Raw genomic sequence first — 12500 nt, 5'->3', positions numbered from 1 at the left:
TCCCCCTTTCGTTTCATGGGGCGCTCAGCACTGATTTGTGTCTCGACGGAGGGGCGCTGATATGCATGTTGAGCGAGTGCACGGCACTCTTGCGTTATCCAATTCATCATTTTTCAATGAGCGTCATGGTGGCTTTCTTTCACGCTCTCTCTCTCTCTCCTTCCGCCTCATCTCACTCTCTCTCTCTCCTTCTGCCTCATCTTGCTCTCTCTCTCTCTCCCTCACTTTCTTGCGCTCCCTCCCTCTTTCTTTCTCCCTCACGCTGCTTATCTGTCATCTCTGTGGCGCTCCATTTCACTTCTCCCCTCTCCCCTCTCACTCTCTTGCTTTCTTCTCTGCCTCTCTTCCTCTCTCAATTGCCCCTCTAAGTCCCCCTGCATCCATCTTTCTCCATTTTTACCTCCATCTCTCTTTCTCCCTCCGCGAGTGTGTTAATCATCTGCCACATGCTAAAGTACGTTCCTCTCTCATCTCCTCACAAGTGGGTTTCCAGAGGCGGTGGAACCCCTTGGGAACACAGTGGGGGTGTCAAGGGGACGTACGTCTCTTTTGCACGAGGAACTGGAGCTGGTGGTTTAAAAACAGAAGCATTGTGTGTGCAGCTTAATTAAAATTGAATTCAGGTGACATCAGTGTTAATTCTGTCGGTGTCTGTTTCGTTCAAGTGCATTTCCGTCGCTGAGCAATACACTTATCTCCCGGCGGTTCTCCCATGCACACGTCCGAGCGATCTGAGCAGCCGTCTGCTGGGTGAAGAAATAAAAGCAATTTCCCCTATCCCGGGTACCTGGAAATTCTGCCGTAAGCTTTTGCCTGTGTGGAGCAACTATATAGCAAGCAAGACACAGAGGAACACAGCTACTGTAGATTCAGGTATAGAAGTATTTCGGACAAAGAGACCCTCCACAGAAACCACACAAATCAATTTCCTGTTGAGCCTTCAAAGAAAGCGCCACAGGCCGCCTGCATTCATACTTTTTTTCCCTCTTTTTATGATTCATCCTTTCATTCAAGTTTTTGTTTATTTTGCACAGCCGCACAAGAATCCTACTACTATAATTGACAAGGCCTCCAAAGTACGTCCGGGGTTAGTCAGCACAGGATCACTCCACTTGCCTCCAAACTTGACACAGACTATTGATCAGTGCTCTGGCTAATACGTAGGCTTCTTTCCCCACCTTGATCAGTGATCAGACTCTCAGCTTGACTGATTCCCTGATAGGCCAATCAGACCCTCAGCTTGACTTGGCAGGGCTTCGCAAGACGTTTATGCCGGACTTCCCATGACGTGTGTGCAGAGAAGAATTCCCTGATAGGCCAATCAGACCCTCAGCTTGACTGATTGATTGGCTGATTGATTGGCAGGGCAGTCTTATTCCTACTAACATACAGCAAGGTACTGCATCTCACTAAATTCTGGTTTTGAGATTAAAAAAAAGAGTCAAGTGAACAAAACTCTCTTTGCATGCTGGTCCCTATAAACTAAAGTGATATTTCTCACTTCAATTGGATAACAACATTTACACATTATGAAAAATAAAATGTACTCCTTTGTTTTGGCTGATAAAAAAATAAAAGAACAAAAAAACAGAGCAGCCAGAAATTGTTTCTTCACCAAATAAGCAGACTTTGACAGAGCGTGTGACAATTGCTTTCATGCTACTACAGTATGTTCTATGGTTCAATTAAAACGTACACTTGAATTCTGCCAACCTGCCAAAACTGTCACCTATTCAGCGCCTAACTTCAAATCCCAGCCCAAAGCAGAAATAAACTTAGTACTGCCCCTTTCCTTTCCTTTCCAGTTCCATTGATTAAAGCCGACTACACAAAGTCAATATAACCACAGCTAGAGAAAAGGAAGACGAACAAAAAGTAAGATCTTTCAAAACAAACATGAATGCAGACAACTTCTGTCGCAATGCTGTTCCACCACGGCAATATGTCCTCAGACAACTCTGCTGTTGCTTTTTTGTTTAGAAGGCTGCTTCTGTAAATATATATATATATATATATATATATAGAGAGAGAGAGAGAGAGAGAGAGAGAGAGAGAGAGAGAGAGAGAGAGAGAGAGAGAGAGAGAGAGAGAGAGCGAGAGAGAGAGCGAGAGATTTGCAGACTGTTGTAAATCACTCAGTCTCTTAGATGTTTTCGTACTGGCCTGTATTTAAAGGGACAGTTTACCCAGTGGACCGATAGGAAGTGGTTCCGGTAGGAGACTCCAAGGAGACTCTTTGTGTCTCCTACCGGAACCGCTGCCGGTCATCAAATTATTGGCTTATAGGAATGCGACAAAAACAAAAAAAATATCCATGAATTCAGGTATCCATGGGGTGACTAATGGATAGAAGAAAAAAAAAGTCATTTTGGGGGTGAACTATCCCTTTAAATTTGGAGCGAAACAGTGCAAACAGACTTTGCTGGGGGTTGAGAGCAGGTCCGGCTCCATCATCCCCGGGGATTCCACCGTCTCCAGCAGCACTCAGGGCTCGCTTCTCTTAAGCTCGCTAATTGCCTAGCAGCTAGAGCGTCCCAGAGCCGCCAAATTAAGCTGACAATTAATGAATTTCTCCATAATGTAGGTAGCCGGTGAAATCACCCTGGTGGAGGAAGAGAAGTGCCGCGTCGCTTCAGCAAAGCACGTCTTGATTGCTCCTACAAGTTACTTTACAAAACGGAACTCGTGTAAAAGTCTCCGTGGAACATTTGACCTCTGCCCCATGCTCTCTCTCTCTGTCTTCTGATTCGTTTTAACACATTCAATCCGGGAACGCACCTACAGATGTGCCACTTCAAAACTTCACACGTTACTGTTCTTTCCCTGAAAGTGCCCTGAAAAGGCATGTTTTCTTCCCTGTTCTGCCCTTAAAAACGCACTGTTTTGCCCCTGAAAAGAAGTTGTGACTACACACCCCCGTTTTTCCCTTCAATAGACATCCATATACATGAGAACAAAAGAATGTGTGTTGAAGAAGGTGTCAGACTCATTGTGAGGCGAAAGGTGATTTGAAGAGGTCCTTGACCAGTTGCTCAAATTAATTAGCATCATAAAAGCAGTGATCATCAAAATAATTCAGCATTTTAAATGCCCTTCTTTGTCCCTCTTATTGCCCTGGGAATCCCCTGAAAATGTACTGTCTTGGCGATGGCAGGACATTTGAAGTTTTGAAATGGCACATCTGTATGTCATTTTAGATTTAAGCTATGACCATTATTTTATACATTGGCTATTCAAAAATACCAGACATACAAGCTCATGGCACGGCACCGAGTGCCGCACTACAAGCTTGTAGATCTGCTAATTTTGAAAAATCGAGATCATTTTTCAAATCTTTGAATATATATATATATGTATAAGCGAATATTTGTGACTCAAATCTTTGCTTCTGGAGGTCCCTGAAAAAAAATATCTTACACATGTTCGCTTAGAAAATATATATATTCAAAGATTTGCACACATTTTTCACGATTTTTCAAAAATAGCAGATCTACAAGCTCATAGCGTGGCACTCAGCTCCGCGCTATGAGCTTGTAGATCTGCTATTTTTGAACAGCCAAAGAAATCTAAAATGACAGAGATACGTTTCCGGATTGAATGGGTTAAACTAAAGGGCAAGAGGAAGAACAAGGGATTCATTTATCTTAACTGTCATTTTACTTCTCCTCTCTCTTCTGACCTCTCCGCTCCGTCTATGTCTTTCCCCCTTTTCCTGTCCTTCTCTCTCTCTCTCTCTCTCTCTCTCTCTCTCTCGATCCCCACCCTTCCTACACTCATCATCCATAGCTGAGTGGGTAAGAGAGGCCGTCTGAGAATCGGAAGGTCACCGGTTGGACCCCCGCCTCACCCATGTCTACGTGTCAAAGTGTCCCTGAGCAAGACATCTAGCCCCCCTAACCGCTCCCCAAGGCGCCATAATGACATCCGTTGCTCCTAATTAGTTAGATACGGTACTACTTTTCAGAGGACACGTGCCAGGTGTAGTGCACAAGTATTTGGTAAATACCCAAATTTATGCTCTGCCACACGAAGGCGCCGGCGACTGAAAACATCCGATCGTTAAGCATCCATGACGCTTATAGAGCGGATATTTTCAGTATAAAAGGGGACACACTTAAAGGGATAGTTCACCCAAAAAAAAAACATATTTTCTATCAATTACATACACACCCCATGAAGCCTTGAATTCATGGAGATTCTTTAGTTTTTGTTGCATTCCTAAGCCAATAATTTCCGGTAGGAGACTCAAAGTTGACACTTTGTGTCTCCTACCGGAGCCGCCGCCGCCGGTCATCAAATTATTGGCTTAGGAATGTGACAAAAACAAAAAATTCTCCATGAATTCAAGTCTCCATACATGGGGTGAGTAATCGATAGAAAAAAAGTCATTTTGGGAGAGAACTATCCATTTAAAGGGGACATACTTTTTTTCCCCCCCACCTTCCCTGTCTTCCCCCTCCCCTTTAACGTTCCCTCCTCTGTCTTTTTTTGTGTTCCCCATGACTATCCTTGTTTGTGTGCTTCCTCCACCCTCTCTTCCCCACTCCTTCTCCTCCATAATATGTGTTCCTTCTCGGGCCTCTCACCGTCTCCCACCAGCTGTAGCAGGGCGAGGTCCAGGGGTCTCTTCCAGCGGGAGTTCTTGTGCAGGGCGATGCCGTAGCCCGTGGTGGCGAACACCTTGCCCGAACCGATGGTCATCACCTGGCACAGGGTTGGAGGAGGTGGAGAGAGTGGTGGTGTAGAGGGATAAGGGGAGGTGCGAGGGCAGAGAGGGGTGAGAATCAGAATCAGAGTCAGAACAAACTTTATTGTCACATCAGAGTGTCGCAAAAGACGGAGGAGTGTCTCTGCTTCCATCGGAGAAAAAAAAAACGTGTCACCGTGACCCTCCGTTCTTTAGTTATTGGCTGTTGAATATAGCTTGTTCTCGCCAAAAACGCAGGAAAAAATCAAGGAAGCAGAGACATTTTTACTTCTAAATCCTTTAACATTAGATCGGTTTATTGTGATCACTTTATTCCCGGGTCTACTCTTCTCCGGAAGTCATAGGATCACTCATAGGTTGGCGAAGAGCGCCCTCTAGCGTAAACACTGAAAATACCAGCATACGTCATAATACGTCAATGGCGGTGTGTGATTGGAAAACAATCACACACCGACAACAATCACAAAGACAAATGTGACTGCAGTTTAACTGCTAACACTGTTCTGGTTTGTTCACAAAAAAGAAAAAAAAACACGCTCAACTCCCAATATTGATGCTCCCTTCATAAGCTACACAGGCGCTGCACAGCAGCATCATAACCAGTAGAGAAATGAATATGGACAAGCACCCACCAGTAATAATAACTGTGGTACAGGCAATTTCATAATTCATTCATGAAACATTACTCTCCTAAGGACAATGTAACAAATGAGCACTGTCCATAATTTTAATTCTTTCTACGGGGGCTCTTATCAAATATCAACTCATAAATAAAGCAACAGGGCCCAGGGAAAAAAAAATACGATAATTTAAGCTCCGTCATGCTGAGAGATGAAATGAATGCGTCCGATTGTGTCTTTGATTAAATGTTCAACTTGAAAGAACGAAAACTTTACATGTTTTACAGTACAGTGTGCATCGGAAACAACAATAGTTTTTAATGCGATGATGTGTGTGCGCTGTGCTGTGCATCTATAAATTCCACACATCCCTGTATGTATGTATGTATGTATGTATGTATGTATGTATGTATGTATGTATGTATGTATGTATGTATGTATGTATGTATGTATGTATGTATGCATGTATGTATGGTATTGCATTGCTTAGGACTAAAGGACGCGCAGTATCGAGTGTGAAGTCGATTGGATGAGCAGTTCTCTAAGACAGCACACAGGTACAGGCACTGCACTATAGAAGAGACAGAACAGAGGAAGAAAAGGTGTGTGTGCATGCATGTCTGTGTGGACATCAAAGCCAATAAGCATTCAACTTCCAGGGTGGCCCTCATTCTACTGATAATATTTATTTGGCTGAAGTCATATTCGAAAAGTACTCATTATGCAGATTGTCATATTCTGTAGCAGAGATGACAAGTGTGTTGACTGCAGTGTTGATTTTGTTGACTAAAACTATGAAGACAAATGTCCGTCGACTACCTTTGATCACTGACGAAAACAAAATAAAAACGAAATAAAAACTAAGCTATGATGATTAAAACTAAGACTAAATATTATATTGACAATTTCGTCAACAAAAAAAACAAGACTAAAATGTTAGGGAGTGACTCGTGGAGAAGAGATCCAGTAGAACTAAGACACTAAGTCATTTTGGTTGCGCTCTGAAAATAGCAGATCTACAAGCTCAACCACGCGTTGTGAGCTTGTAGATCGGCTATTTTCAGCATGCAACCAAGTGTAAAATCAGGCATTACGACGCCATCAAGGCCAGCTAAAACACATTTTAGTCGACTGAATCAACTGTATATTTAGAAAAAAAATAGACAAAAACTAAAACATTTCAGATGACTAGAATTATGACTAGAGCTAAATGGAATTTTATTCAAAAGTCTGTGACTAAAACTAAATCTAAATTTGCTGTCAAAATCAACACTGGTTGACTGCATGTTGCGGTTTGCTTTGGAGGCCTAAACATGTTCACCACCGGCTTTGACTCTCTTCAATGTATCTTGTCAATGTATTCCCTCCTGCCTCACTGCTACAGTAGGTCTTGGCCATCCAAGACTTCTGTGAATAAAATCAGCCCAACCTGTTAAATTAAACTTCTCCCCCTGCTCCCCATCTTAATTTACTAGCAGACACTCTGTTCTGTGAACAAAGACAGGCCATTTGAAAGTTTCTAGGGCTACAGCAGGAGCAATTAACCAAATCTGCTGCAGTCTTTCAACCGTACAGTACAGATTCTAGGTACAGCCTTGTAAAATGAAAGACATCCATCCAATCAACATTAACATTAGCAAATATGCAAATGTATTTTTTTACGAATACCCCTTGTTTCATGCAGTGCCAGATGTTCTCTTCAGAGACTTGTGGTGATGGATATTGTACACTACCTTACACCCCTCATCCTTCCTCGCCATGTAGTTCAGAACCGCAGCATCATAGATGAAGGCATCCAGCTTACTACAGGAGAGGGGGAGAGGGGAGGGGGGCAGGGGGGAAAGAGAGAGGGGATAGTGGGGTTAAACATTGATCATTGTTAAAGGAGACGAGGGAGGAAGCGGGGAAGACGACGAGAACGAGGAAAAGGAGGAGAGAGGGATATATGGGAGAGAGAATGAATGAGTGAGTGAATGGAAAGGAGAGACTATGCATGACGCAATCGGAAAGGGAAATGGCGAGAGAGGGAGAGAGAGAGAGAGAGATTGAGGGAGAGAGAGAAGACATTATTATAAAAAGCAATGCAGGGAGCTTTCTGCCAAGCTGCACTGGAGTTCCTGATTGGAGCGCTCATTGAGTCATCTAGAAGTGTCACAGCCCTGCCGTGCCTCTGAGCCTGACATAATAATCAGACGGGCGCCAGTGTCGAGGGGCCGGATATAGCAGATCCGTAAGCTCGAAACACGCCATGGAGCGTTGTGAGAGCGGTATGTGAAGATCCGCAATTTCTTTGCACGCAACTCCGCCGCGGCCATGTGTAAATCAAGCACCAGGCACTCACCTTGTGTTTCCCATGTGTTTCCCTGTGTCTCCTGTTTCCCTGCGCATGTGTTTGTTTGCAGTGGTGTAAAGTAACTAAGTGCATTTACTCAAGTACTGTACTTAGGTACAATTTTGAGGTACTTTTACTTTCCTGAACTATTTCCAACTTTCTGTACTTTTACTTCTACTCCACAACATCTCAGGCAAATATTGCAGTTTTACTCCACTACAATTATTTGAACATTTTAGTTACTAGTTACTAATATAAATGATTATATTATAAAACATATATTAACCACTTTAGCCCTATTTTATACCTAAAATTACGGATCTCGCTAGTGAAGCTCACAACGAGTCACATCACGACGCGTTGTGAACTTGTAGATCTGCTATTTTCAAACATTTTTGTACTTTTACTTTTGGTACTTTAAGTACATTTTGATACCAATACTGTTGTACTTTTACTCAAGTAAATGTTTAATTCCTGACTTTTACTTGTAACAGAGTACTTCTACATTGCAGTATTGATACTTTTACTTAAGTAAAACATTTAAGTACTTTTTCCACCACTGTTTGTTTGTTGGTTTGTTTGTGTGGAATGTGATCCTGGTTCATTCAACCTTATACCTGCAGTGAGCGCAAGTCTGCCTTCCATCAAGTCCTCAGCTCAGACAGTAAATCTACTCTACGGTCGTCCACCCACTCATGGCGTGATTGCTGCTTCATCCTCGCTTCCAGACACTTTGCAGTCATATTTTGTGAGCTATTTTTGTGTTATGGCTTTACTAGTACTTCAAAAAACGTGTCTCCTTGTGCCCCAGGATGACAAACCCCCCCGGTCTCCCTGCTTGCTCACCTCATGTTTCTGTTCAACTCATGTTTCCAGGGACGTGCACAGATGAACTCTAGGTGGTGCTAGAGCACCTGCCCTTTGCCCTCTTGACCAGAAGTGCCCTTTTGAAAAAAGCAGGGGTCTTCAACAGGGGGTCCGGGACCCCTAGGGGGTCCTCAGAGTTACTACAGGGGGTCCGCGAAATCTTTATGTGATATGATTTTTCTTTTTACCATAACCACTCGAAACCTAGCATCCCTTTTCTGAGGAGAACTTTAGCCAAAAATAGCAGATCTACAAGCCCACAACGCCTCGCGCTGCGAGGCGTTGTGGGCTTGTAGATCGGCTATTTTTTGGCAAAGAGGTATAGGTGTAGAGGGAAAAAAGAGCAGACCAAGTAAACAAAAAAAAGTATAATTTACTTGAGCACCTGCCCCTCAAAATGTCTGTGCATGCCACTGCATGTTTCTGTTCAACTCATGTGCCTCATGCTGGGAAAAGACCTAACCGGTTGAGTGTCTAAACGGAAGTACCAGAACATGGCGGAAGTACCGACAAGGAAATGAACGTAGACGCTTTACAAATCTATTTTCATTTTCCATGAATGAAACAAGTGTTGTGATTGGTCAAAAAAAGATCGTTTCCAGGGGAAATACGTAGGCTACGGCGGAAGTCCCGCCCCTATAGACACTCTCTGCATTAGGTTGTGACCAGGCTTTTCTCTTCGCAGATGATTAAGGTAAAGTTTTCAAATAATTGTAATGGAGTAAAAGTACAATATTTGCCTCTGAGATGTAATGGAGTACAAGTAAAAGTGTCAGAAATTGGAAATACTCAAGTAAGGTACAAATACCTCAACATTGTACTTAAGTAAATGTATTTAGTTACTTTCCACTTTTCACTGCTGTTCACCTCATGTGCCTGTTCACCTCACCTGCCACCGCTCAGGAGCTATTCCTCAACCCGCCACACTCTGCTCTGCCATCGACCCTCCAGCTCAGACATCAACCATTTGCCTCTCTATTCTCCACCCTGCCTGCTGCCCTCATTCAGAATCAGAATCCCTTTTATTGTCAAGCATTCAACAGAATTATAGTGCCACTCTGTTGGTGTAATTTCACTGCCACAACACACAGTTTGTGTTCCCCTTTATTCCTACAATAACCGCCTTTTTAAGATCTGATTCCATTCCACTCTTTGTGTCTGCATGGGTCCACTTTCACTGATCGTAACAATAAGTACAAAACTCAACAGGCTTTCTTGTTTTCCCCACTACAACAAAATCAAATTTCCCTAGGCTTCAAGGTCAAGATGATCATTAACACATTCACTGCCAGGTACTATGTACCAGTTCTTTTTAGCTGCTGCCAGGGTTTTTTCGATTTTTCTAACCTTTTCAAGTAGTCAAAAAATATTTTCCGTAATCACCTGCCTCACGGTGATCCCCTCATTACACACACAGGAGTCTCGTAGGAATCGGGGGGAAAAAAAGTGATTGCGGTAATCCGTTCCATAATTGCAGCCAGTTGAAAATAGCATGTTTCGCCAACAATACATAGTTAAAAAAAAAGTACACAGGAGCCGAGATACAGCATTTTAAAGTAATAAGTTAACTAGGAAGTGGATAGGAGTCTAGATCTTCGAAAAATTATATCTCCTGGGTCAAAAGATTTTTTTATTTAATTTTTTTGAAAACGTAGATTTACGTTATTGGCAGTAATGAACTGCAGATCATAAACTAAGTGTTCTTCCAAGTTAGTCAAGACATTATGTGTCTTTTCCTGTCAGTTCTTATGAGTAAAGTATATGAACGAAGTGATACACTATTATTTAGAGTATTTATTCAAAATAACATGTCTGTGTCACTGCTGTTCTATGCTCCTAAATGAATGTACTTAGTTACTTTACACCACTGGTATACAGTGATACATTTTTCAGTACCAGCACAAAACTACAATATGGTTAAGTATTGTAGTGCAGGGTGCAGCTGCAACATGAAAAATTAAGAGAGGAAGTCCAAATATTTGTTCTCCCGAGCCACAAAAAGGAGCCAAATCCAACACCTCCAACACACTGTCAATTCCCTTCCTCTATTCACAAAGGGAGTGATGTCACTGTAGATATAATACTTTCTAATAAATAAAAAATGTGTGTGTGCGTGCATGAGTGAGCGTGAGCAGGCGAGAGCGCTATAGCAGGATGAGACGGAGGTGAAGAGAGAGTGGTGAGAGAGAGAGAGAGGGTGAGAAGGAGAGGTGAGAGTGAGATGAGGACAGAAGAGGAGAGGGTGAAGGATGGGAGAGCAGAGAAGAGATGAGATAATTTGAATGGTAATGATTGAGGGAGCAGGAGTGATGGAAGTGAGGAATGCAAAGAGGGAGGGAGTGAAGGAATAGATCATTTCAATGGCATATCAATGGAGGGAGGCGTGTAATAATCTGTGGTGTAAAAAGTACTCACATCTTTTTCCCTTAAGTAAAAGTATCAATACCGCAATGTAGAAATAGTCTGTTAGGGCACGGTCACACCAAAATATGGTTGCCCGCTGATAAACTCAGGTTGTGTGCGGCCGACAGTTTCTTGCAGCCAGTATGGTATGGCATGTACCAGCAGGCGTATAGAGCGCAAAAACGCAAGGTGTGCGCGACACACGGAAAGATGTGCAAGACCATCAAACCATGCCATTCTCATTGAAAAAGCATTGGCAGATTCCGCCCCATTGCTAAAATAAAAGTGCGGTGTGGCCGTGCCCTTACAAGTAAAAGTCCAGAATTCAAAATGTACATCAAATTACAAAATGTCTAAAAAATCTTTTGGAAATAGCCAATCTACAACATCTTGAAGATCAGCTATTTTCAAATGGCCGAAATGTATATAGGGCTGAAGTGGGTAATGTATGATATGTAATAATAATCAAAATCTACAAAGTAACTAGTAACTAAAGTTTTCAAATAATTGTAGCGGAGTAAAAGTATAATATTTGCCTCTGAGATGTAGTGGAGTAGAAGTAAAAGTACTGACATTTTGAAATACTCCAGTAAAGTAAAAATATCTAAAACCTGTACTTACGTAGCTACTTTCCACCACTGGTAAAAATTTAAAAGAAGCAAAAGAGCCGTGGGTGAGAAAGGGGAGATATTTGCAGAGCAGGGAAGTAACAAGTTACAATGAAGAAACTACAACTATCTCAACAGCGCCTTCTTTCATACGGCCTTATTGCTGCAAAAAAAATTATACTCTTATTTTGGAAGAAGAAAGAGACCCCCACAATCAAACTCTGGCTCAACGAGATGACAGAGTCCTTACATTTAGAAAGAATCAGATTTATACTCAAAGATAAACTGAAAGATTTTGAAAAGATTTGGAAGCCTTTAGTCTCCTTTCTTAAAGGTTGAAAGGCTAATCCTTGTGGATGACCCGTGTCGCACGTAATCTGGGGCAGCACATAACCTGTGCTTCACAATAAAAAAGATTTGAAACAATTTATTCTTTTTTAATAAAATGTACTTGAAAGAGTAGTTTTAATGCAACTTGCATAATGGTGAAGGAAACAAACATGACTTTTATTCATTTACATTTGGGCCACATGTAAATCAGGTCTGATTATTTTAAGCAACTAGTCGCAAGTCAGGAACGATGAAAGTTGGAAATGCATGCCCCACTCAGTTACACAATACCCGTCTGTCTGTCTGTCTGTCTGTCTGTCTGTCTGTCTGTCTGTCTGTCTGTCTGTCTGTGTCCCTTTTATGTCCATACTAGAGTTTCGGGGGGCTACGCCCCCCTCAACCCCAGCCGCGCACGGGGCCCGGCGTGGCCGTGTGTATATTGGGGGACCCAAATCGCCGGAGTGAAACTGTGGAAAAAATTTTTTGAAAAAGGAAAAGATTTGAAGAAATAATATTTGTTATGTTTCAGGGGGTCCACAGGGGGTCCGCGGACCCCCTGATGGTCCACTGACCCCCTGTGGAGTGTTGGGACGCGCGGGGACACCCCTGGAACATTGCGGACCATTTCGGTG

At 42.6% G+C, this 12500-nt stretch overlaps 1 protein-coding gene across 1 annotated transcript in view; it reads right to left on the bottom strand.

Moving 5' to 3' along the window:
• grin2da (glutamate receptor, ionotropic, N-methyl D-aspartate 2D, a) overlaps window positions 1-12500 on the bottom strand; it is a gene marked incomplete at both ends in the record, with an annotated part of 226422 nt that overhangs the window by 20696 nt on the left and 193226 nt on the right. Inside the window, 2 exons of the mRNA XM_084080470.1 lie at window positions 4587-4704; window positions 7062-7131. Coding sequence (XP_083936596.1) covers window positions 4587-4704; window positions 7062-7131 — 188 coding nt within the window. The remainder of the gene's footprint in view (window positions 1-4586; window positions 4705-7061; window positions 7132-12500) is intronic.

This window comes from Gymnoscopelus microlampas (genome assembly GCF_963454915.1).
Source record: "Gymnoscopelus microlampas genome assembly, chromosome: 15".
NCBI classification, from domain to species: domain Eukaryota; kingdom Metazoa; phylum Chordata; class Actinopteri; order Myctophiformes; family Myctophidae; genus Gymnoscopelus; species Gymnoscopelus microlampas.
The sequence above is the reverse complement of the archived record's forward strand: the minus strand, read 5'-3'. Positions and strand labels throughout refer to the sequence as shown.